Below are 24,684 nucleotides of genomic sequence, written 5' to 3' on the forward strand. Positions count from 1 at the left end.
TACAGATACACTGTACAAGTTACAAAAAAGGAGAAGGTGAGAGATGATTAATATGCCAAACAGGCCCCCTGGAGAGATCGACCCAAGAGATCGTAAGATTCGAATCGTCTTTTTTCGCTGTTGCCCAAAGCATCCATTATTGGGTGTCGTAACCGTAAACTTCCGTCGAATGTCGTGCGGTAATTGAGACTGTATGAAAGCGGAGATCATGAGCTTCTCATTGATTTCGGAAGGGCAAGCAGTCTCTGACGACTCACGTCTTTTGCCTTCGATCAAAGATGACCCGAACCATAGCACCTTTGGAAGATGGCCAACAATTCGGGTTCGGCGCGGACCCAAGGGAACTCCCAGAATCCGAGCTTTTCGTTGTGCAACAGCTCGCCGAATGCCATGGTCAGACCCCAAGGGTGAGGGCGCTGAGCCAACACCCTCTCGAGCAAGACCCGGGTGATACGTTCGGGCACGTCGCCGTTCTTCGGAGCAGTGGAGAATAGGTGGAGAATGTAGAGCATGAAGAAGAGGGTATGGGCATTGGGGTATCGGAGTTGGTTGACAATCGAATTGATAAAGTGATGTTGACCTGGTAGAGAGCAGCAGCATGATTGTCAGCTTGTTGGAAACTCGACTTCGATTGTTCTGCAAACTCACCTTCGCCATCTAGGCTAGCAATCAGGCTGGTCAACAACCCAACCTCGGGTCCTTGAGGATCAAAGGTGACTCGTCCGTTCCTCTCGATCGAGCGATTCACGGCGGACGAACCCAAGTACAAGCTGAGCGAGTACAATAGGGTCAAGTTGTACTTGACGCCTGGCGACCCGTCGGACTCGGCGACGGAGATGGCGATGCGGTTCCTGAGCTCGGGAACGAGAGCTGCCGGATTAGGAGTCTCGTCGGCAATGTACCGGTCGACGGCCTGTCGAATCTGAGCATCCTCGAGGAAGCGCACATAGTCGGTGCGAATGTCAGGGACCTGATTGAACTCGGGCAGAGGTGGGACCTCTGATAAGCTGTTGACATCGAGACGCAACGTGACTCCGCGGGGGAAAGCACAGAGGACGACGTTACGAAGCTGGATGCAATGAGCGGGGATGGCGGCGCAGAGCCCGATATAGTGCTCGACCAGGAATTCGGGGAAGTCTTTGAGAATGACCAAGAGGATTCGCAAGGCACCCTTGAAGAGGATGCGAGATGCCTGATGGAAGCTGGCCGCTTCGAGGAAGGGGTTAAGGAACTTGAAAAGCGCCATCAGGACCCGGTAGAAATCGGTCCAGCCCTGTGATTGAGGGTTAATCAGCGGATGAACTTGCCAGGGGTTGTTGGCGAACGCTTACCTCTTTGTTGTTGCCCTGGAGGAGACGGGGCATGAAGTGTCGATGCGAGATGAGGCTGATCCAGCTGTACGAGAATGCCGGAGCAATCGTAGGTTGGATACTTCCCAAATGGTTCCTATAACAGATTCGAGGCGCTTCAGCGATGGCCGACGTCTCTGATCGATACACTAAAACTCACGCAAAGGTTTGCAGACATCCATAGTACGCCTCGGGGAACGAGGACTGGATGATCTGCAAGTCGCACAACAAACTGGAGAAGAACCTGAAATATGGCCTTTGCTCGAAGTTTGCGCCCAACTCCTCGTGGTCGCGTACAAGGGAAAGAGCGGCGATGGTAATGATCTTGGCGAAGTAGAGCGTCTTGGCCGAATCGCTTGATACTCCATGAGTGTCCGAGTAGTTCTTGAGCAGGAGTGCGATCAACCTAGACAGAGCGTCAACTCCATGGAACATCTGGGGCGATCCGCTGGCCTTGTGCTTGCTGTACATGTCGATGGCCAAGGCGATGCTGTTGCGGTAGAAGGCAGAGGATATTTCCTCGCCCTTGAGGATTCCTTGCTTTTGAAGACGGTTGACGAAAGGCACAAAGGTGGTCTCGACCGGCAAAGGCGATGTGAACAAGCGAACCCATTCGAGGAAGTAGATGCTCAAAGTAGCTCGGAGATCAGGGTCGATGCTCTGGCTGCCAGGCGGACCTTGAGTGCGGATGACCTTGGGAGACCCATCGCCGCGGTCGCTACTCTCGGAGGGTTCGGCAGAATATTGAGCCTTGTTTTGCAGGTCCTCGAGCAAATGTTCGACCCTGACCAATGAAATGGATATCAATGAAATGACACGCAGAACTGATTCTAAGAGTACTCACGAAGGGGTGCCCCGACGGTTGGCTGCGGCCCTGCCCAAGGCTTCAATAGAGGAACTGAATTGACTTCGAGAAGCGCATGGCGCGGATCCGACCACCGCTTCCGAGATGAGTTGAGCAGCAAAGTCGACGACAGACTGGGAGAACTCCCGGTAGATCATCTTGGACAGCTGAGCATCAAACTCGGGAACCACGATAAGACCGGCTCGAATAAGAGTGACGGTGACAGGGACATTGAATTTGCGCTATGCAGAGGAAGTCGCTTGATCAGTCAAGTCAGTCAGCACGGCCGATGAGAGAAGCATTACTCACGATGTCCTCTGCGTAGATCAGCCACTGCATGACCTCCTTGGCAACTTTCGTAAAGAGATCGCACAGTCGCTGCAGAATGCTAACCCAGACCTCTCGTCCCAAGTTGGAAGCGCTCTTGTAAAGCAGTTGAACGATCTTTTGTGAGAACGCCAAAGCGGTCTGGTCGGTATACGCAGACTGTGTTGCGATGACGGGAATCTGCCTGATGATCATCTTGACGTCGTGGTGAAGCGGGAGCTGAGCAAGCGAATCGACATCGGCTCGAGACAACAGCTTGTCCAATTCCATGACGAGCTCCTGGAACTTTTCCAAGCTCTGAGCGACAGTGAGCTTGGTCGTCATGATGGAAGATTCGACGACTTCGCCGAGGGGGATCGATGGCGAATCGCTGCCCCTGGTACCGTTTCGCAAGGTCTCTGCGGCCGAGGTGGATTGCATACCGGACACTTCCGCGGATTGACCGTATTCAGCTTCATGGTGACTGACAGACGCGGCGAATCGAGACTGATCGCCAAAGTCCTCGTAGACCCGCAGCTGAATGTTTTGGAGGCCGTGAGGGACGAGACGCAGGGTGTCCGGCAGAGCAGACCTCGACACGATGTTGCTGAAAGAGGACGGGTCCATGAAGATTTGCCCAGCCTAGACACACAAGAGGAGATTCAGCCAAGTGTCGCGCTGGCGTAGATCAACTAGACTTTCTCACCTCTCGATGTTTCCTCCGCGTCGCATAAGCAGGCGTGAGGTTGACATCAATGTCCTTGACAGCCTTTTCCTGTGCGGCAGTCTTGATGATGTTACAGGCAACGTCGAGGTTATCTTGGACAGTCCCGATGATGGCTTGTTCAGGCAAGGTGTCCTGTTTATATCACAAAGAAAAGATATCAGCTTCGAACCGTTTGCGCTCATTAGTTGTCGATTTTGCCTACCTCGGTAAACCCGCTTTGTAACATCATGGTGCGGATGTTATTCAACATGCTAGTTCTCAAGGGCTCTTTGCAGGTTACCAAGGCGAGACTTCCGGCGAGCTTGGAAACCATGAGATGCGCAGCCTGGCGCAGCTTGGCATCGTCGCTCTCCATACCAAAGTCCTTCATCAAGAGGTCTCGAGAGGAGATACCGGCAATCGTGACGGAGCGCTCGACGACCGGGTTGATGATCTCTCGAAGAGCCCTGTCAATTGATAGGTGAACAATCCTCTTGAGTGCGGTTGTGGACTGGAACATGGGATAAGCCGGGTTGAACAGGAGCTGGCTAGGAAGCTGAGCAATGAGTTGGTCAATCCTGCGAAGGAATGCGTCTTGAACGGCTTGCTGAGCGGCTTCACCGGGACCGGCTTGCGACGGAACACCTCCAGCGCCCATGTACCCGCCAGCTGCGGGCATGGTAATCCTGTCGAGCTCCTGGGCGAGTCGTGCAGGTTGGGTGGGCGGGATAGGTGGCGTCCGTTTGCGAAGAATGTCGCTGGGTTGAATCGAAGCCAGATCCACCTCGAGCGTCTTGCAGAGAACCTCGATCTCAAACTTCAAGTTGAGTTTCAGCTCGGCGAATTGGTACAGCTCGGTTAACAAGCCCATCACGGCCATCAACCACGGGTTGGGCGGATGAAACACCTTGGACTTGGCGCACTGCTCCATGATCTTGCAGACGAATGGAATGGCGACCTGAAGACGCTTCTCGTCATAGCCTTGGACCAGCACGTCCTTGAGTGACAATTGGCGGTGCTTGACCGGCAGGTCTCGTGCGACGGTGAGCTTTCCTAGCCAAGAGGCAATGTTCTTCAGAACAACCTTGTCCTGCGAGTTGTCAAGCGTCTTTTCCGAATTCAGCAGCTGAGCCGATTTGCGGTACGTCTCCCAGAGGACGTGTTTTTCAAGAATGGCAAGAGACAAAGTCTCAATCAGCTGCATGTAAAGTCCGTGATTGTTGGGCTCGACGCTAATACGAGCGTTGACAAGGTATTCGGCAAACCACCTCGAGTAACGCGCAACGATCAAGCGCTTCAGATCGTTGGCCTTTTCGTCAAAGTTGGTCGGCGCCAAGTTGTTGACGATGAACAGAATTTGATCCGATGTCCTCTCTTCGGGCAAAATCAGTTCGTTGTCCGGTTCCTCCTGGTCCAAATCCACGACTTGCAAGCCCGGGAAGACGACCCTGTCGGGCGATCCAGGTCGGGAACCGCCTTCATCGCCATCCATGCCGCGTTCGGTCAAAGCAGTCCTGATGATCGACATCAAGACTGCGTTGCTCTCGTGAAGATGAGGAATCTCCAGAAGAGCCCGGCACATCAAAGGGAACTCGGGCAAGCGCGACTGGAATATGTTGAGCGCGTTCTTGCCAAAGGAGAACATGGTCGAATCCGGAGGGCTTTGCAAGGCGTCGAGTACGTAGCGTACAGCGACGTGCAACGGCGTGCTCTCGACCAGATGGTACTGGATAATGGACCCGAACAGTAGTCCGGTCATAGCGAGCTCACGGGGCGGGTACGTCTGCACAAACTTGTACTCGTCGAAGAGCGTGTGCAGCATACACGCAAAGAGCTGACGATCCTGGCGAGAATCCGATTTCTTGAGCCGTTGGAAGACTTCGATGACGTGATCCAGCGAGATCTCCTCGGCGTACATTCGCTGGTAAAAGTCGTCGACCTGAGCGTCCACTTCCGGCGGGAACGCTACGACGGCAAGACCAGGTTCGGTGTTGGCCTCGGGGTTGAGGTTCATGAGTCGAGGGTGGATCTGGAGACACATGTTCCGGATCTCCTTGAAGTGACCGATATCGTCGGCGTTCAAGATGTCGGAATTGCGGAGGGCCCGGAAAAAGGTGGCATAGACAGGGGGAGTGAGGGGAACCGTATCGGCCTGCGTTTCGGGACCGCTCGATTCGGCATTGACCTTGCGATCGAGGAAGTCCAATGCGGCGTGAACAAAGTCGGCACCATGCTTTTCGATCCCGTCGATGACCCAGCTCTCGAGATCCACAAGGTCACGCTTGCTGGCCACGGCAGCGACGTCCAGAGCCAATGGCAACGAAGGCGACGAGAGTAGCTTGTCCAGGACCTGGGCGTCCTGACCGCACTCAACGACTCTGTTGACATTGAGCTCGTTCTCTTCGTAATTTTTGTGCAAGGCGTCGACAATCATATCGGGCTGGATCCGGCCCAAGACGGACATGACCAACTGCGAGGTCGGTTGACCCTTGATGAACATGGCAAGCAGGCTAGCCACGATGCTAGAATGCGCCTCTGACCAAGGTCGCTAAGATGAGCAGAGGAAACCCTATCAGCACGACGAAACACCCTCGATACACGCATGCCTTGACATACCTCCACCATACTGAACCCGATAACGACCAAGTCGGAAGCGCTCTTCATTCCCTTCTCCAGGACCATCTCCCACGCCGTCTCCACAAGTTCCTTGTCCTGAACGTCTTGCGATTGCAGCCGCTTTGACACTTCGGCGAGGATATCCGTCAACTCTTTGATGTTCCAGGTAGACCCGAGCACACCCTGAGCCAACGCTTGGACCGGAGACGAGAGGTCACCGAAATCCTCCTCAACGACCAAGCGGGTGGCCGACGCGATGGACGAGATGGGGAATCGGTCGGAAGAGACGGTCAACAGGTTGTTGAGCACGTGCAACAGCGAGAGGGTGTGGGTCCAACGAGACTCCGACGAGAACAAGCCTTGCATAGCGGACCGCGGTCCCGTAGGCGTAAGGGTGAGCAGGCCAAACAAGAACTCTTGAGCGGCGGGTTTCGTCAAGACCGTGTTAGGCTGATCGAATTCTTTGACGACATCGGCCCAATCAACATTGGGCTATCAAAGCGGGACCAAGTAGCAAGCAATGCGTCAGCTTCACTGCAACAAGCACGACCGTCCTCGCATCTACACTCACGATCATTGCCAGACCCCTAACGACTCCCTGAACGTCGACCGACCTCCCTTCCTCGATGCCCCTGATCAACCCGGTGAATGTCTCCGTCAACGCCGTCTCGATCTCTCTCGACCCTTCTTCCCTGTTGTTGATGATCGCAGCCCACCACCTGCATACGATGCTCCAGACTATCCCGGCGTCGCTCGTCCACGCGTCGCCTACTTCGAAGAGCACATCCGCAAGAGGAATGGCTCGGGCGTGACTGGGCGGTGCTCCAGGGGAGATCGATGCGAGGGCTTGGATGATGACGACTGGAGAAGAAAACTTGACAACGAGCGCCTGGAGGAATCTCTCCCTCTGTCTCGAATCCAATGGAAGCTGCGGCAAGGCGTTCAACTGAGCCTGAGTCGGGTCGACAATGTTGGGTCCGCCTTCCTCTGGGATCCGAGGATAGACGGCTAGGATAAAGATCCTCGCTTCCGGGGGAGACAAGTCGTCCGTTCCAGCTCCGAACAAGCTCGAACCCGGTTGACGGAGGTTGTTGACGACGTTCTCAAAGTACGTGCGGACGATCCCGCAGGCCCGATCGTGCATGGCAGCCGAAGGCATCAATGCCGGCGAGGCGAGGACGTTGCACGCAAAGGAGAACAATTGCATGGGGTCGAGTTGGAGCAAGTTGAGGTTGATGGCGGGTTGAGTCGAAGGTGCGACGGGGACGAGCAAGGTCGCTGCAAAATGGGGTGCTACAAAACGTACAGACAACACATGTCAGCAAAGCAAATCGATAGCACACATAACATCATCACAAGAAAAGGACCCCGATCTTTCCAAACTCACCCAAATTCGAATCCCTGCTCGCCCTGACTCCCTCGCTGACCAAGACCCTCCAAGCCAATACCCCCGGTCCGTTCTGTGGTACGCTCAAACTGCCTCCCAATGGCCTATCTCCCGCTACCAAACCTTGCTGCTGCTGTTGTTGTTGCATCCCCGCTGCTTGCGATTGCAAACCCTGAAGCACAGGCGCGGCGTTGACGATCAACCTCCTCAGGAAATGATGGTACATCTCGGGCGCGTTCTGGGAGATCAACGTCCTAATCTCGCTGACGTTGCGTTCCCAAGCGTCTTCAGTGAGGGTGCTGAGAAGGAAGACGATCTGTGCTTTGACGATGGTGCTCACGCTGCCGGACGAGTTGTTGCCGGTGATGTTGATGGTGCCGCCAGGTGGGTGTTGGTATTGTTGATGATGCGATGTCTGTGCTGAAGGCGGTCCTAGAGAAGGTTGGGGGTAGAGTTGCGGTTGAACGAACCCATGGACCGGGGATCCGAAGGTCGACCCCTGTCCTGACGTCTGCCCTTGGTTCTGCTGCTGCTGCTGGTGGTGCTGGTGCTGTTGTTGCTGCTGTTGATGTTGTTGACCCGGCGAGACTCCACCACTGGGGTTCGGACTGACGCTCAGCCCCGGAGGAGGTCCAGGCGACGAGCCTCCGCTCGACGGTCCCATTCCCATACCAGGCGGGACGCTCAGACCCGGAGGCATCCCCCCCATCCCATTATTACTGTTCACCTGTCCGTTCATCTGCCCGTAGCCGTTCCCATTCCCATGACCCTGATTGTGATTGTAGTTGGGGTTGTGCATAGGATTTTGATTCTGACCTTGACCGGGAATCCCTCCTCCCGGTAATCCCGGTGGACCCCCAAGGCCCGGAGGAGGTTGGTTCATCCTCGATGTCGATCCCGATCTGAAAGAAAGGCTTGCTTCCTTCCGTTTCTTCCCTTCTCCCTAAATCTCCAAGTTCAGATCCGAGACGAAAGTCTTAGGCGATACGGCGAAGAAGACAAGGACGTTGCTATGTTGAGATGGAGAAAAGGAGCAAGGTCGTGATATCCTTTTCTGGAGTAAGATGCGGCCGTCCTGCCCTATCTACGCATCTAGATATGGAAGGTCCGACAGCGTTTCCTCTGGGAATCCTTCTCCTGAGCTGTGCAAGATCACGGACTGTCCCGGTCTTTCGCTGGTTCGCCTGGTTTCAGATGCCGGTAGTTTGGTGGTGACTTGAAAGCACAAGCTCGGAATTCACAAATCAAAGCTTCGACCCTTCGAGGTCAAGTATCCTCGATCCGGCGCCCTGATGTATCACGTCGAGTGCAAGGAGGAACAGGGAAGTGTATACCGATCCCGAGAGGTCTAGAAAGCAGAGACAGTAGGATGGGTAACTGACTAGGTGCTAGGTGTTGATATCGATCTGGTATGTCGTCGTCGATCTTGGGGAGAGGAGCGGTTCAAGGTCCGTCTGTCTACGAGCTACGCGTAGCAGCTGCAAGTTAGCAAGGGGCCAAGGGGGGTGACCCCGATCGTTTCCCACGCGTCATCGACCTATTTAAGGCGGACAGAGGTTTCACCCCGTGTCTCTCGATGACGACTCGATAGGCGGGATGCACAAAGACTCTTGAGCTGCCAAGGTTATAGACGAGTTTACACAGGTCTACCGTGAACTGCCATCTGGATGTACTACTGCTGTGTCGAAAGCCATCTTCATGGCGTTACCGATAGCGGTTCCGGGTCACGCCCTGACCATCGATCATCGTTCAACAGAATGAATGGATCATGATCGCTTTCTGGCTTTCAACGATGATCGTCGGACCATTAGACTCGTTTGCGGCTTTATAGATTTATGTAGATGCTCGGACGAAACCCGACTGAAGCCAGGTCAAAGAAATCGTAGCGAGGTCGATTTATCAAATGTCGAGGTGTAACATGGCGTTTGACGTTTCCGAGCCCGAAACCCAAAAAGCCGAAACGTATAAGTAGCAGTAAGTAGAAGAGTGTAAGCGCCAATCGATACCGATCATGAATAGCATGAATTGCAACACGGCCCGAGAATCGAATCTGGACCGTCAAGAACATCTCGGGTCAGGTCCTGGACCTTGTACCCCATCAGGAGCCTACCTTCTCTGTGGTACGGTATGAACTCGACCTGATGGTGATATGGTGACTTGTACTCAGTTGGGAGCTGAAAGTAATAAAATGGGTGATGGTTCCTTAGCAGCTAGTTGTCAGCTTAGCCCATGTTGTATGACGATGATGGTGTACGACAAGTCTCAGCTCAACGTCCCCCTCCTCTTACTCCCCGCGTCCCCCCTCCTCGCCCTCTCTCGCTTGCTGCCCTCTTTGGTTCTTGTCGACCACCGCACCCTTCCCAAGAGAGAATTGCATCGTACCCAGCCCAACTATACCTCTATATCCCACAACCTAGATACCAGATCACAGTGTAGGAAGAATCAGTCGACCCCACATCCACATCGACTCGGATCGGGATCAAGTCTGACTCTACCGGAATCGGGATCGTTGTGGCGCGTCATCTTTCAGCTCGACCTCGCAATTGCATTACAAGCTCAAGGTCTAGAGGACGAGGAAAACAAATACACAGACAGCAAGAGAATGCGACCCACCTCTTAAGAGGTTGACGCCTTAGCTCTATCATCGAGAATCCACTTCTATCCTATTCGTAAGAGACAGCCTGGACCTCAACGGGTCTCGGGAAAGGAGCTTGGCAGAACGATCCGGTAGTCCCACATCAACCTCGCCAAGATCGTTACTATCAGCACTGTTTGAATAAGAAGGAGAGGAGGATATTTCAGAACAGCAAAAGGACTTAGAAACAGCCGAGATCATGTCTTCCTCGGATCAACCTCGTTCTCAGCATCGACCGGGCGAGGTTGCGGCTACTAGTCCTAGTGATGATGCTGGGACTGGCGATCCAGGTGATGCCGCTTTCCCCCCGGCCGGTGTAGGTGCAGGTCCAAGAGGATCCGGCAGATCGATCGGATCAAACTTGGGGGGAGGACCTTCGTCCCCGGGTCACGGGTTCAGGTTGGACGAACCGTCGGGAGATAGAGGTGGTTCGCCTAGCGAGTCGATGAGCATCAAGTCGGAGCTTGGCTGTGAGTACTAGTGGAAGCCATCGTCGTCGTCGTCATTACTTTTCGACGAGATCGTTCGCTGACGATTCGTAACTCCTCTCGCCATAGCATCGAGACGCCCCTCGCCGTCCTCTTCCGCGCGATCGAGTTTCTCGCAACATACACCGCCAGCACCTCCGGTGGGCTATAATCCTCCTCCAGCGGCGCATCCGTTGTCGCCGCCCTCGCCTGTCGCCAAGCTTTCTCCGTTCACGCCGGGTGAGCCGTTTGGTAGCAACATCGCTGCAAGTGGAAACGAGCTCGGAGGCGCGTTCAGCTGGGTAGGACCAGGGACGCAGGACATGTCGAGGAGATCTTCTTCTGGTCAAGGGTCTCCGGGTGTTTCAGAGGAGGGCGTCAGTCCGAGTGCGAGTTACATCTACTCGCCTGGTGGGGCGTTGGGAGGTAGCATGAAGGGAACGCCGCCGACTACGAGGAAATCGTCTGCCGGATCCAACAACAGCGCTTCGGCGGCGGGTCGTGGGAACGCTTCGACGACGGGGGCGAACCGATCGAACGCTTCCTCACCACATTCCTCCGTCTCCTCGATCGCCGGCCTGCCAGGTAGACGAGTCAGCGGAGGAAGCCCAGGAGTCGCAGGGTCGATGGTCAGATCGGGGTCGAGCCCGATCGTACCCGTCCAAGAATCGATAGATAGCGTCGGGATGAGGATGAGCCCTATAATGAAGACGGCGACGACCATGACTACGCACCACCATCAGCAGCATCAGCAACAGGGTCATGTTCAGCATATGTCACAGGATTCGGGAACCGCAGAGCGGGAGAAAGCTTCGGACCAGTTGAAATCGGCCAGGGAGGTCTTGAACGTCGGAAGGGCGAACAGTAATATGGCCAACAGCGGTCAATCGGACAGGGAGAACGAGGCGCGAGGTAGTGCTTCTTCACAAGGGTCGACATCATCGACCGCGGATAGCTGGAATGAAGGTGCGGTACAAAAGGCTCAGGGCTCGATAATGTCCATCCCTCAGCAACCATCACCAGGTTCGATGAGGAGGTCGTCCTCGGATGACGGGAGGTCGGCACTTAGTCCGATCAGGAGTCATCAGCAGAGGCGGGAGAGCTCATCATCTTCGTCATCATCCTCACGCCCCGGATCTTCGCCTTTGGATACTTTCGTTCCTACCGGCGTCGTCGCTCCGTCAACCTTGTTGGGCGTTGAACCGACGGTCACCTCGCCCATCCGGTACTCGCCAATGTCCCCCGGACCGATCGAGGCGGAACAGCAGGAATGGTTAGCGGATGCGGGAAGCGGTGGATCTTCCCTTTCACACAGGAGGTCGGGGAGCAGGGCTACAGAACTGGGACGATGGAGTACCGCCCGAGAGGCCAGGCAGGCGTCACCCTCGAGAGGACTCGCTTCGCCGACGATACCCACGCTTTACCGGTCGCTCAGTCACGAGAGTCATCGACCAGGCAGATCACAGACGTCTGATGGAGCGGTCGGACACGTAAACATGTGGGACAGCGTCTGGCCGGATCCTAGCAGTAAAGCGGTCGATCCTGTCACGGCCCTACCAGTGTCGCTTTCCGGTATGGCTAGTCCGTCTTTGACACCGCTTGTGCCCCCGCTCGTCATGCACGGTAGATCCATGTCGGCCTCGATTCCGATCACTCCGGGCAATCCTCAACATGGCGCCGATGTGGGCAAGTATGTCGGTCAAGGTCGACGAGACTCGAATGCCGCCTTGTTTGGGAGACCGTCGAGCGGATCCGTGCAATCCAAGACGGGATCGCCCGTCTCGCCGCCGGGAAGTCCAATGACGTCAATGAAGTCGCCAGCCCGATCATTGCCGTCGTACCGGCATGCCAAAAAGTCGACCGGATCAATGAGGTCGAACGCAAGCGTCAACAGTGACCGAGGTGATTCTCCTTTCAATGCGCAGGACCTGCCAGCGTTCTCTGCGCCGCGAGGACCTGGTTCACCACGCCAGATCCCGACCGTCATGAATCGATTTTCCGAGGAGTTCAACCCTCCCAATCTGGTCTTTACTCAGCCAACGCCGCCCCCAGGCGCGCATGCGCATGTTGACGGCAGGGGGGACGACGAAGTGCCTGTGCTGGAACATCGTGAGCCACACATTTTGGAAGGTTCCCCACCCTTGGCCTTGCCACCCGCGGTAGCTTCGCCCAACCTTGCGCCAAGTGTGTCGCCTCCCATCTCTAGCGATCCCCTCTCCGACGACAAGCCCAGTGGCTCCCATATGTCCTTTCCTGCCCCTTCAGGTCGTCCCGTTCCCCCGCCCTTTCGTCGCGCCATCTCGCACGTCAACGCACCTTCTCCCACGCCGATGCCCGCGCCGACCTATCGTGTCCGTTCATTTAGCGGTTCGTCATCGCAGTTGACGCGACCCGTCTTGACATCGCGAAACTCGGGGTCGAGAGGCCAAGCTCTAGGCTCTGGGCCTTCCAGTCCAGCTCTAGCCACGCAACCCATTTCTCCTCATCAAGCGCCTGCTCCAGAGCTGGAAAAGGTCGAGCCTCTTGCGAGCCTGCCGTCAAAGCAGTCATCGCCTCTCCGAAGCTCGCCATCCGATTCTGAACCGCACACTGAATCGCCCCGAAAGACAAGCCCCTCGGCAGAGCAAGGATCTTCTCCAGATCATGTCTCGCCCGCATCTGACGTCGATGCAGATGCTGACCCTTCGTCTACGTCGGAGCACGACGCATCTCATGAGCTCGATCCGTCACGAGAACAAGGATACTTTCAGGACGAGTCAGCGTTTCAACCCGAGCATGGCGACGAAGACGATTCAGCCGTTTTGGACACGCCTCTTCCCGTGCCGCCTAGTGGCAACGACTCGGACGAGGTCATGGCTGCGCCAACAGACTCGTTGCCTGCCGACGTCGCGTTTGAAGACGAGGGGTTGTTGACGCTGGAGCGTATATTCTTGCTCTCTAAGAGCGAGCACGGTTTTCATAGGTATGTGTATCTTGCTCTTACTTTGATCCAGCATGTTGTTTATCGCCTCTGATCATGCTTCCAGAGCCTACATCGCCCGTACCCTGGGGGACCTCCTCGAGGACACCGATCCTTGTGAAGCGGTCGAATATGTCATTCCGCTGCTGACAGGCCTTGCTCTGGATGAAGGCAAGTCGATCATGACGCTTCAAGCGTGCAGTTCCCAGCTGACCGAAGTTTGGCAATTCCAGACGAGTCTGTCAAGGAAGCGTTCGCTTCGCAGTTGCACAGGATCCTCTGGTATTTCTTCACGGTAAGCCTAGACGATCGGGCGGGATTGTCACGTGCACTGTACTCATCGGCTTGTGATGCGGATCGATCAGGCATGCGAGCTGGTTGGAGAAGAGGATGAAATCGCTGCAAGCGAAGATCCGACCAATGACCCTGTCTTTACAGTAACTTCTAAGGGAGTTCGGGCGGTCAGACGCTCCAACACGGCGACCGATCAACCTGTCAATTCGAGCGCTTTTCGAGGGACACCAGGATCCGGTTCGAGCGGTTCTGCCAACTTATCTAGCGACGGCTCTTCCGGCGGGGTCTCTCTCGAATCTCGAAAGGCGTCAACCGTGTCCAGCGCGATGCAGACAATTCTGACGCCATCCTCTGCCGGGACACCTTCCTCGGTGGCGACCACGGCTACGAGCGATTCGGTACACGCCTCAGCTATGCAAGACAAGGCCATGTTCACGGACCCTTTCGCCGACAAAACATCCGAGGCGGACAACGGACCAGTGGTCGAAAGACCCGTTATTGCAGTTCACGCGTTCACGCCGTTGATAGGGTCGCTCCTGCTTAGCCAGAACTCTCTGGTTGCGGATCCGTCTCGCGCCGCAGTGGTGGCCATTCTCGCCAAGCTCCGCAAAGCGTCCAATCCGGTACTTGACGAGTGGACAGAGGAACGTCCGGAAGAAGTCAGACTGTCATACATGGCTCAAACCGGTTCACATTCACACGAGTTTCCGATATTTTCAGTGGCGGCCAGACGCATGGTACAAAAGGAATTGCTAGAGGGCATCGTGTTCGGTATCGGACGTCTGGATGGTGATGCATCCCGCAAGGATAGTCACGGTAGCGACGTACAGGTTCCCCACAAGATCCAGGAGGATGCTCACTCCGCCCTGGAAGATTTGGACCCGGCTGAAGCTGAGGCGGCCTTCTTGAAACAACAACTTGCGCAAGAAGCCATTCTTGGCCGAGCCATCTCGATGAATCTGATCGCTTCCATCAGCGAATTTCTGCATCCGCACGAAGTCTCTCGATATGACCTCGTTACCGAAGTCGCCAGAACACTCGATGATGAGCCGGGCGTCAAGGCCGAAGCTGCCCTTGCCCTAGCATACCTGGCAAAGCTAGCTCCACAAGACAACCTCGAATTGATGGTCAGTGCCTGAGCCACACTCGGGTTGAGTTATATTGTTCGTGGTATCTTTGCTAAAAGTCTCGTCTGCGTCTACAGCTGTCTATTTTTGAACACTTTGTGGAAGACGAAACGGAATCGGTCAGGCAGTCCGCGTGCCTCTGCCTGCCAGCCTTGAGCAAGCGGATCGAAGACCTTGACGATCGTCGATCTTACACGGTTAGGGCCTTTGAGGCGCTCTTGATGTCGGGCGATCTGGTCGAGTACACGTTACTCGAGATCATCGGAGAGATTATCCATATCTTCCAGGATGATCCGGAGGGTCCGCCGGTTCAGCTGCTTGAAGTCTTTTACTCGCAGGCACCATTGTCCCAAGACGCGACCGAAGAAGAGCCTGTGAGGGAGTTTGACAATCTGGACCGGGCCATTGTTTCAGCCTTCAATGTGAGTGTGCGAGGCCTAAAATTCGCTCGAAGGTTCAGAGCTGACCACCCATCCTGTTGCTAGTTGCCCGCCGTGTGTTTGGCTTTGGGATCGGAAAGGTGGCAAGAACTCCGTCCGACATATCGAGCCTTGTGCAATATCAACCATCCACGCATTGTCGCAAGCCTATCGGCATCGATACACGAGTTGGCCAAGATCCTCGGACCCGAAATCACAGCCGCAGACCTCTTGCCATCCTTTGACGAGTATCTCGCAGGCAGCGATGATGGCAAGACCAAGGTCCTGGCTGGCCTCCCTACATTCGTCAGCAACCTTCCGCTGGAGCAGAGTATATCTGTTCTGGGCGAGCTGTCAACGATGTGGGAAGCTGGGTCGCTTCCGAACTGGCATCATCGTGAAAGCCTGGCAAGTCATTTCGCCGCGCTTCTGCGACACATGGCGTCGGAGCAAACGACCCAGCCTGTGCTGGATCTAGTACGCCTTGGACTCTTTGATACGTTCCATGCGATCCGTGAGGCTACCATCGCCAATGTAAGACCGGGCAACGTAGTTTTGCGCGAGATTTGATGCTGATATCTGTCTCGTGTGATTTTAGATGCCGGCTTGTTACGAAGCCGTCAAGGATGACAAGGTTTCGCGAGAGCTCGTCTTGGGCCTCATGCAGGATCTTGCTGTCAGCGGCAACTTCAAGGCGAGGCGGACGTGAGTGGTCCCGTTTGCCACCCTTGCATTTGTTTACCGTATTGACTGATCCCTTATATATCAACACAGCTACATCGCTTGTATCCAAGCCTTTGTCCAGCAACAAGCAGACATTGCTCTCTTTGAGAAGCATTTCTTAGACGATCTGGCCGTGCTCTCTGACGATCTTTTGGACGTCCGAATCATGGTCGCCAAATGCCTCGGTCCGATTTGCGCTAGAGGTCAGTTTGCCGAGTCCGTTCGGTCGGCAAGTCATCAATTAACCGTCGGTGCATTTTCTTGCAGACGGACTATACCCCCATTCACCGCTCAGACCTCTCCGACTCAACGAGATCATCGAGCGACTAAGTAACGACGAATCCAACTATGTTCGAGACCCAATCGCCGCGATCGCTGTCCGTCCACGCATCCGTCCCGGCGGAGCCTCGGATGTCTGGATGACAGGTCCGTACATCATGACCCCTGGAAGCTCGGGAAGTCACCCCAGTCGCGGCTCGCCGCAGGACCGCCGTTCGTCGTCCGCCTCGATGCTCATCAGAGCGGATTCTGAGACGACCATCAAGGCGGCTCAACAGTCTCCTGGTGAGAAGCGCGACGATTCTGGCACTCAGTCTGCTCCATCAGAGTTGATGTATGTCCCGTGGGAATCACCGGATCCAACCCTGAGCGGCTCGCTTCAACGCGTATCTATGCAGGAGGCGAAGCGTATCCTAGGTGTCCATGCCGAACCTGTCAAGGTCGGTATGAAAGATCCGTTCTCAGCGACATTCGGTCGAGCGGTCGCCGAAGCGCAGTCGGAGGCCAACAGCGACCGGGTCATCAAAAGGCTTTGAGGTAGCAGCAGCAAACGCCATCCTCTCGCCAGCGCAAAAGCATCTCTTTCCAATCTGGACAAATCTTTTTCTCACGGGCATGTGCTTTCTATCTCAACTGTATCACCACTACCAACCAGTCTCCCAGGATCGCAGCATCGAATAGTGTAGCAAGCGAACGGAACAGAAGCAAAAGAGGGACCTTTTTTTATACTGTAGATCATATCGAGATCCCTACAAGGACCGATCCGACTGTTACCATGTATCTAATCCATATTACATCTATGCCTTACGTGCGAGGTCGCTCACATTCAGGAACTTTTGAGACGAGACTTGTCGTTGGTAGATAGGTCAGGTCAATACAGGCATGGTACAGGGGCATTCGACGAGCGTACTCTTACTCGGAACATACAACCTGTTGAGAACACCTCTCTTAAACCCCCCACGTCTCCTTCAATCTAGCCCAGACTTCGCAAGTCTGTTCGTCCTGCTGGACATGAACAAACTCTTCCACCTCGTCGATAGACAACCTGTTCAAGTCGAGGTGTTCCGAATAGTTGATCATCTGCGAGCGGGTTGTAATTACGAAAGGGTTGTAATTACGAACCCGTCAGCCCACGTCTGATCATGGCTTTCCTGTACAAGAAGCGAGGAGGCGAGACTTGCCATCCAGGAGATATCCCCAAGGTCCCAGTATTCACGGTTGCACCGAAGTTTCGCACGGACAAACTCGGTCGGCGAGAGAAAGGGAAGGTCCATGATCTCCCACAACGGAGCGTTACCCGCCGAGGTCGGTGCGTAGAGCTTGCGAGGACCGTACCTAGGGTATCAAGATTATCATATATCAGCTCTGGCGTGTCAAGATTTTCGTCGCTGTTTCAAGAACGACGATGACAGGGGGGGAAAGGAAACGTACTCTCCCGCTTGTAACATATCGATCCGGACCTTCTTGCCGGAGACGCTCTCCGCCCCCAGATCGACGATAACGGTCATAGGCACCCCGCTCTTCGGATGACAATGTAACTCGACGCTCTTGCCTTCTTCGTCCGACCCGCTGGTCGAGTACCCGTTGCCCGTATATCCGTATCCATACCCGTAGCCCGTGTTGAACCCTGGTGAATGTTCGAAAGGCGGCGAAGAGAAGTAGGTGGGCTCGGTAGGAGAGGCTAAAGGGTGGGACTCGCTGGAAAGGGTCGAGATTGAGGCAGAGGTCGGGCTTAGGGGAGAGAGACAGTGATGAGGTTGAGCGTGAAAGGCTTGTCGAAGATGTCGGTTCGAGGCTGGGGTAAGGCAGATGATCTCCTAGAACGGTCGTCCGAGCACGATCAGTAACAATCGATATTCCCGTGTACCAACAAAGGTTCAAACGTCGTATGACCCACCTCGAAACCCTCCCCAGCCGCACCGCCCAATCCCTCACTCAAAGCCCTTACTTCCCAACTCCCCGCAAAGGCATGCGGGATCCCCACCCCATACCCAAACCCAGCTTCTTCACATATATACGCCCTCAACTTTTCAGAGACGTAAGAAGCTGCGGCATGAAGGTCGGAAAGCGGAGCGTGGGGTTCCATGGTATCGGAACCGAGATCGAAGTTGAGATTGGCGCCACCAGCCGTGTGCGGGCAAGATTGAGTCGGAGGGAGTTTAGGTGAGAGGGAAGGAGAAGGTGGAAGTGCTGTACGGGGTATGGAAATGGGAGGGCTTGGTAAAGGGTGTCTTGTAGACCTCTTGAGGGCGTAAGGCGGGGGTACGGGGGCGAAGTAAGGTATGGTGGCGTGAAGCTAAATGCTGGAAGTTGGGTGGGTGACAGGTTTTATGTGAGGAGGAAATCTGAAAACGATGGCAAATTTATATAGGACCACGAGTCAATGACGGATCAAGCGCGGCAAAGGCAAGCCGGATGACGACGATCGTGTACCTACTCTGCTGTGCCTCCTGGATCTTCTCGGCTTGGCTTGAGGAAGGACCGGTAAGAATCAGCTGAGCGTCGATCTTGATCGAGGTCGATGCGCGTGTTTTTTTCGGTAATGTCGGGTTTGTGACGTCGATGTTGGGGGATCGATAACTGCTGAAAATGCTAATCTGTGTTGCTGAGTGTTCTGTCGAGGAGTCGAGCGAGAACATATCGATGCGAGCCCCCGACATGAGCGCAACCACTGAGCTGCTGGTATATATATATACCTTGCACGTTGCACACGATCGATGTTCTTTGAGCTCGCGAAACGCCGGCACTTCGTCGGAGTTGCACACGCACAAAGTACACACACAAACTGCGAGAACTTTGATTTCTTTTGTTGGGACCCCATGGTCATCTGACCATCTGACCAGAGAAACGTGTGCACCCTAATGTTCTCTCCGTGTGTCGCAAAAGGTGGATCATACTCCCTTCCATCTCATTCTCCTCGCCTTATGCCGCCACCACGCGCCTCCCTTTGGCTTTTTTGTCGCGACGATCCTGAAACATCGAGCGTTTTCTAGCGCGCGCTTTCGCGTTAGAAGAACAAAAGGGGGACAAGGCGGACTCGGGCGACTTCTAGCTTCTAATCTCTACGCGAATAGCAAAGGTACCGCCTAGTCACGGACCCCCATCCGACCGTCACGGGAGTGTCTGTCAAGATGAATATGGGTTGAAAGGGAGGTCCTTGGTGATGCCAGAGCAGGGTAATCCGGCATGGCTTGAACGGGGCACGATGATCAGGTCGGCGACTTCGGCGTTCAACTGCCGACGGCTGTGGATGGAGCGGTCGTGCGATCTGTTGGACTAGCAGCTGACCGTGTTGGTCACGTCAGAAAACGTAAGGTCGAGTAGAAAAGGTCGCTCGGGGCCAAGAGCTGATGGAACACTCGCAAACCTTTAGCAGAAATGCCAGGCGCGGACTATCTCCAGGGGATGAGGAGCAGATGACTACTTACCGGGAGAGGTACGTAATCCCACATCAAGTAGATTTTGAGGGTGACGATGACTTGACATGATCTGCCGGCTCATCGGCTGATCTTCCGCAAAAATGCCGAACATACGCTTTCTCGGTGAATCATCACCGTGGAATCAATCATACACTTGCGCTCTCTTGCCAGTACAATACCCTACCGTCTGAAACAAGCTCAATTTTATACAACAAATCCATTTCTATCTCACACTATCTGTGTCGTCACATAAACCCAATCACTCGTCGTACTAAGTTCTAAGGCGGTCCTTCAAAGTCCTCAAAAAGCTCCGGGTTGGAACTCTTCATCAACATCATCCGATTATAAGCCCCCTAAGCAACGCACTCTCGGTCAGCTACCATCGACCAAGATCTCGTATGCAAGACATGACCGTGTGAGACTGACCTGTAATCGAGCTCGACTGGACACCAACCGATCCATAGCCGCATACTCCTGAGCCTTGACCTGAGACAACCTGATGGCCGCGCGCTTGAGGGCGAGACGCCGTTCGAATTCGGTCCTCGGTCGGGGTTCTTCGATGGCTACGACGCTATAGAATGGGATACGAATGGAAGGGCGGTTCCTCATGAACTTCTGGAAAGTAGGAAGGAGGAAGGGAAGACGAAATCAGGCTTCGTTACAGTGGTACTCGCCTGGGTTCACGCCGTTGTCTTTTGCGGCTATGTAACTGTTGTTCGGCTTCACTATCGATGCTGCGTGTCCACCATATTGCGCGTCCACCAAATAAGCAGGATACATCTCAGCCGAATGACAGATCGACTTACCTGAGCTCTTTTAGTCTCTTCCTCTTCCTCTTCACAATCAGAGGAGCGGTTCCGTCGGCCCCGGTCAAATCGATGGGAGCTGATTGTTGGATAGCGGCCGACGTGGGGGCCTCTTCGGAGGAATAACGGTCTGCTTCGAAAACTGATCGCTTTAGAGTGGCTGGCAAGGGGATCTCCTCGGACGAGTCACGGTGTGATCTATCGAGATCGATGCCGCTGGTGCTGTTGAAGCTTCCTGGGAAGTCCTTATCTACGGGCCTGTTTGCATTTTTCGTGGTTGCTTGTGGGTGGCCAACCCGTCCCTGCCGTGGTTTGGGTCTAGTAGGCAAGAAGCTGTCGGAGACCGGATTTTGATGAGAGGAGGTGAATCCTACCCGACGAATGTGCGAGCCAGCACGAGATGTCCTAGTCTGTCGTTGGTAATCAACAGCCAGGACCAGAGGATCTGAAGTGGCTTGAGCACTCACGGTTGACTCCTCTTCAGCAGGAGGCTGAGACTGCTGTTTGTCGAAACAATCCATAATCGAACGAAGGTTCACGTGATGCGTCCAGCCGAAAGACGTCGGGTTCCATCCGCCAGTAGCACAGATGTCGTCGAGCTGTTCCGGCATGCTGCTCGTTCCTTCTTGACGTCTTGGATGAGATTTTGCCGAGATTATCCGGGATGTCATGTATAGCGATGGGCCCGGAGTAGCCCCGTTCGACAGACAGAGAAGCGAAGCATATATATATCTTTTTCCCCACATTCCCACCAGCCACCAGCTTCTCAAGCTTCTCGATGACGGAGGCTGCGCTCGTGGAGCCGCACAAGATGATCGTCGCGTCCCTTCAGATCTATTGTTCGACCGCTCGGTACTGCCGATCGTCCCAGAAGCTTCCGTTGTTTCGAAACCTTGTTGATCGCGATCTCGATTCGAGGGTGACATTTATTCTGTCTCACAACCCGAAAGCGACATATTTCTGGTTATGCAATGTGCCAAGACAAACATCAACGATGATGACCGGTACCCCAATGAATCTCACGAGCACATAGAATTCATTCGGCTGCGCCTCCATTTGCGCGATCGATGTCTGTAATAATGCTGAAATGCGGCATAGCGGTCGCGTCGTCTTGAAGAGCGAGTCTCTCTGCAATCATTCGAAGTCTTTGTTGCGAAGTTTGCGACTGCTGAACGCAACATTCTGGGATGCAAAGGCCTATCAGACGGGCACATAATCGATCGGTTGGAGCTGATATCTTGTAGGTGACAATTCAACCTGAGGTTGAGGCTGCTTAGCACAAACTCCCTCTACGCACAGCCATGTGTGACCTCGAGGAGCACGGACTGCGGAACATCATCGATTCTCGACTCACGAACGTAATCACAATCGCAGCGATGACATGGAGATGACGGATCTAAACCAGCCGTAGAAAAAGCCCATATGCTTCCCGTGATCGCTAAATCCCATTCGGTAGAGATTTGGTCCGTTGCTGTTGCTCGGTGAGCAGCTTTCGGGAAAAGCGAATAGGTAGCAAAGAGCGACTCCAGGGCATACTGTGAATTAGACGCCGATGATTCGCTGGGGACATGTTCAAGAGTCAACTTCGAGCAGCAACTGAGAAGCACGACGCTTTTGAGATCATACTACTGGATCGCAGGGCACATATATACAGAATTAGAGTCTCGATCGAGAGACTCTCGTGCATACAACCTTTTCAAACAAACAACAAACGGAAACCACACTCGCTTCTCATCGTGGGTCACAGGGAAATCCGATCATCACCCATCACAATTGATCGTGACTGTGAACATGTTCCGCCAGACTTGGATCTAGTCCCTCGACCTGGTTTAGGCGTAGGTCCCCCTCCGCAAGCTCCTGCTGTTCCAGCCCTTGCCCCGTTCCATCGTCCTCCAACCCGCCCATCTCGCCGTGCTCCGGGTCTTGTTCTTGACCCTCCTCCAGCGGAACTTCTCCTTCTCCTTGTTCTTCTCCATAGACACCTTCGTCGTACCCTTGTGGATCCTCCTCGGGGTAAGCTTCCACCCCAGTCTCATCGCCCATCGCCATACCCATATCCATCCCCATGTCAAGACCGACCTCGATCCCGTCTGATTGTTCGATCTGCTCGTCGACCTCTCCCTCTTGACCCGCTTCTTCTCCCTCGACTCCGTCCTCGGCCCCGACCTCTCCATCTATATACGCGCCCTCTCCAGCCTCGTTGTCGTTCTCGTCGTACTCCCCCGTCCGGTAGCCCTCCATCTGGGCGACCTGCCTCATCGCCTCTTCCCTCAACGCGTCAATCTCGACGTTGGATTCATCCGCGGACACTCCACCAGCGAGATCCTGTAAGATTCCGGACGCCGCGTTAGGAAGATGCTGAGGCTGTTGATGGTTGTGACGAGCGCCCGAGGACGAGCCTTCCCCGACGTCGAGATGATGCTGCGGAAGCTGATGATGCTGAGCCTGCATCTGCCGCGTAGCGTGCCCATGCCCATGCTGTTGCTGTTGCGTCCGATATCCCTGACTGGCCATCTGAGCCTGTAGAGCCATGTTCATGATGATCGCTCTCGCCGCCTCTGCCTGGGCTTCTTCCAGCTTTCTCGCCGATTCCACCGGGTCGCTCGTCATGTTTAGGTCCATTCCCACCTGATGCTGTTGTTGTTGAAGCACCCCGAGCTGATGCTGATGATGCTGATTCAACGTTCCCCCAACACCGACCTGCTCATGCGGGTGTTGCTGGTGCGCGTTGGGATCCAACAATCCACCCTGCCCCTCGTCCTCCATCTCCATCTCCCCAGGCTCGCCATCCGACCGCTTCTTCTTGAACTTGGAATTCCTCCTGCGTTGATCGAATCCGAGCGGGAAATGTTCTTGCATGATCAACCGGATCAAATCGCTGTGCGAGCAAACCGATCCAACACCCTGACAATGAGTCGTCTGTCTCCCTTGAGCATGCTAAACCCCGAAAACACCAAAAACTTACCGTTTCACATGTATCCCCTTCCTACCCAGATCCTTCATCACCTTTGTGGGCGAATCTTTACACTCCGGGTCATTCTCCCGGATATGGTTGACCACGAGCGGCATGGCCGAATCTTTGGAATAGTTGTGCCGGCGTGAACCGCCGATGTTGAATTGACGGAGATATCTTCCCAAGGTGGCTCGTCTACGGAAAGATAAGAGAAAAAAATTGTTTATCGGTATCGGATCTTATTAGTCCCATGGTCGGTTTAAGAGGAATGAAGAGAGATGCAAATCAGGACTGACTTGATCCTGATCCCGTGCTCGGCATCTAACCGCGACATGATCGTCTTCCACTCGGTGATACATTCGACATTGAAGTATTGCCTCAGAATATCCCTCAATTTGTCGGTATCCACTGCCATCGCCCAAAATGGGATGAGGTTTGAGTCGTGTCGAGTTCGAGACGATTCGATTTCGGTCGCGCGAGTTTAGAGGTGGAAGGCGAGTCGAGGCAAAGTCGTAGGAGGAGGGATCGCGAGATGCAATAACGAAACGGAGTGAGCTCCTGATCTTTTCAAATCCATAACAACCGCAACAAAAAAAGAAGGCATGTTGTCGTCCAAACCAACTCACCTGGATTCCCATACTGATTCTTCCCACCCGGATTCCGATTATGCGAGACCCTCGGCTTCTCCCCCTCTCCCTCAACTTCGCCTTGACCCTCCATCCCCATCCCCATCGTCATGCCCCCATCCCCGTTCATGTTGAGATTCGAACTCTCCGCATGTCCGAGCTCGACCCCGATCTCGTGTAAACCTGCCAAATGGTCGTGGTAGCTCGAAGTCGCGTGGGCGTGAGAGTGACCGGTCTGGTTCGGGTCCATCTCCAAATGCTGATTGTGCTGCTGGTGATTATGGAGCGACTGATGCACATGATGTTGTTCATGCATCTGATGATGGTGCTGTTGTTCATAAGCGTCCTGGTCATGCTGAAGATGTTGTTGTTGATGGTCTTGTTCCTGCTGTTGCTGGTGGTGTTGCTGCAGGTGGTCCTGGAGCCCTTGCTCGTGCCCTCCCGAATGCTCGACCGCGTGTAGACCCAGATCGGGAACGCCTCCCGTATGATCCTGATCGTCTACTACACCCAAGGGATCGTGTTCATGTTCGATAGTATAAGCATTATGAGCCCCAGTCTCGGGGTCTAGGTGGACGCCGCCTAGAGTAGGATCGACGAGTTCGTGGTGCTGGTGTTGTTGTTGGTGGTGGTGGTGATTGTGAGCGTGTTGATGGTGGTGATGGTCCTGCAAGACGCTAGGGTCTTCGAGGTAGACTTGTTCCATCTTGGAATACTCTGTAAGGACAGTCCAGATACCGAGATGTACCGGCTTGGAAGGCAACAAAGT

General features: G+C 54.5%; 5 protein-coding genes across 5 annotated transcripts; 1 reads left to right on the forward strand and 4 right to left on the reverse strand.

The window, feature by feature from the left end:
• Positions 1–272: 272 nt before the first annotated feature.
• On the reverse strand, positions 273–7,872 carry HD553DRAFT_278226 (CCR4-Not complex component, Not1-domain-containing protein; the record flags this gene model as incomplete). The annotated part of the gene is made up of 11 exons (XM_046178038.1): positions 273–580; positions 649–1,273; positions 1,332–1,446; positions 1,510–2,133; positions 2,194–2,435; positions 2,503–3,141; positions 3,206–3,358; positions 3,429–5,753; positions 5,822–6,313; positions 6,393–7,114; positions 7,209–7,872. The coding sequence occupies 11 exons, from the start codon at positions 7,870–7,872 to the stop codon at positions 273–275; spliced, it is 6,909 nt and encodes a 2,302-aa protein (XP_046032673.1).
• Positions 7,873–9,606: 1,734 nt separating this feature from the next.
• Positions 9,607–16,922, forward strand: HD553DRAFT_353206 (uncharacterized protein). Its single transcript, XM_046183754.1, has 10 exons — positions 9,607–10,313; positions 10,401–13,272; positions 13,337–13,440; positions 13,503–13,564; positions 13,635–14,690; positions 14,768–15,112; positions 15,176–15,643; positions 15,708–15,814; positions 15,884–16,035; positions 16,100–16,922. Exons 1-10 carry the CDS (start codon positions 10,043–10,045, stop codon positions 16,645–16,647), a joined length of 5,985 nt encoding a protein of 1,994 aa, XP_046032674.1. The 5' UTR covers positions 9,607–10,042; the 3' UTR covers positions 16,648–16,922.
• Positions 16,923–17,059: 137 nt separating this feature from the next.
• Positions 17,060–18,281, reverse strand: HD553DRAFT_364613 (uncharacterized protein; the record flags this gene model as incomplete). Its single annotated transcript, XM_046184054.1, has 4 exons — positions 18,009–18,281; positions 17,543–17,928; positions 17,269–17,446; positions 17,060–17,191 (listed from the first exon to the last, which is right to left on the reverse strand). The coding sequence occupies exons 1-4, from the start codon at positions 18,195–18,197 to the stop codon at positions 17,060–17,062; spliced, it is 885 nt and encodes a 294-aa protein (XP_046032675.1). The 5' UTR covers positions 18,198–18,281.
• Positions 18,282–19,387: 1,106 nt separating this feature from the next.
• Positions 19,388–20,947, reverse strand: HD553DRAFT_327032 (uncharacterized protein; the record flags this gene model as incomplete). Its single annotated transcript, XM_046181753.1, has 5 exons — positions 19,388–19,458; positions 19,540–19,645; positions 19,957–20,101; positions 20,337–20,746; positions 20,804–20,947. 5 exons carry the CDS (start codon positions 20,945–20,947, stop codon positions 19,388–19,390), a joined length of 876 nt encoding a protein of 291 aa, XP_046032676.1.
• Positions 20,948–23,239: 2,292 nt separating this feature from the next.
• HD553DRAFT_151132 (uncharacterized protein) lies at positions 23,240–24,676 on the reverse strand. The gene is made up of 3 exons (XM_046176742.1): positions 23,916–24,676; positions 23,586–23,697; positions 23,240–23,484 (listed from the first exon to the last, which is right to left on the reverse strand). The coding sequence occupies exons 1-3, from the start codon at positions 24,619–24,621 to the stop codon at positions 23,298–23,300; spliced, it is 1,005 nt and encodes a 334-aa protein (XP_046032677.1). The 5' UTR covers positions 24,622–24,676; the 3' UTR covers positions 23,240–23,297.
• Positions 24,677–24,684: the final 8 nt, after the last annotated feature.

The sequence above is a fragment of the Filobasidium floriforme genome (assembly GCF_021052385.1).
Source record: "Filobasidium floriforme strain CBS 6241 chromosome Unknown HD553scaffold_29, whole genome shotgun sequence".
Taxonomy (NCBI): domain Eukaryota; kingdom Fungi; phylum Basidiomycota; class Tremellomycetes; order Filobasidiales; family Filobasidiaceae; genus Filobasidium; species Filobasidium floriforme.

What these genes read in the sequence shown, in the direction of transcription:
- HD553DRAFT_353206 (XM_046183754.1), top strand. Translation starts at nt 10,043, where the DNA reads ATGTCTTCCTCGGATCAACCTCGTTCTCAGCATCGACCGGGCGAGGTT. An exon ending in AGGCCTTGCTCTGGATGAAG is followed by an intron (nt 13,441 to 13,502) that starts GCAAGTCGATCA and finishes TGGCAATTCCAG; the next exon opens with ACGAGTCTGTCAAGGAAGCG. An exon ending in CGGTCCGATTTGCGCTAGAG is followed by an intron (nt 16,036 to 16,099) that starts GTCAGTTTGCCG and finishes ATTTTCTTGCAG; the next exon opens with ACGGACTATACCCCCATTCA.
- HD553DRAFT_151132 (XM_046176742.1), bottom strand. Translation starts at nt 24,621, where the DNA reads ATGGAACAAGTCTACCTCGAAGACCCTAGCGTCTTGCAGGACCATCAC. An exon ending in GAATCAGTATGGGAATCCAG is followed by an intron (nt 23,698 to 23,915) that starts GTGAGTTGGTTT and finishes GGGCGATGGCAG; the next exon opens with TGGATACCGACAAATTGAGG. An exon ending in GAGCACGGGATCAGGATCAA is followed by an intron (nt 23,485 to 23,585) that starts GTCAGTCCTGAT and finishes ATCTTTCCGTAG; the next exon opens with ACGAGCCACCTTGGGAAGAT.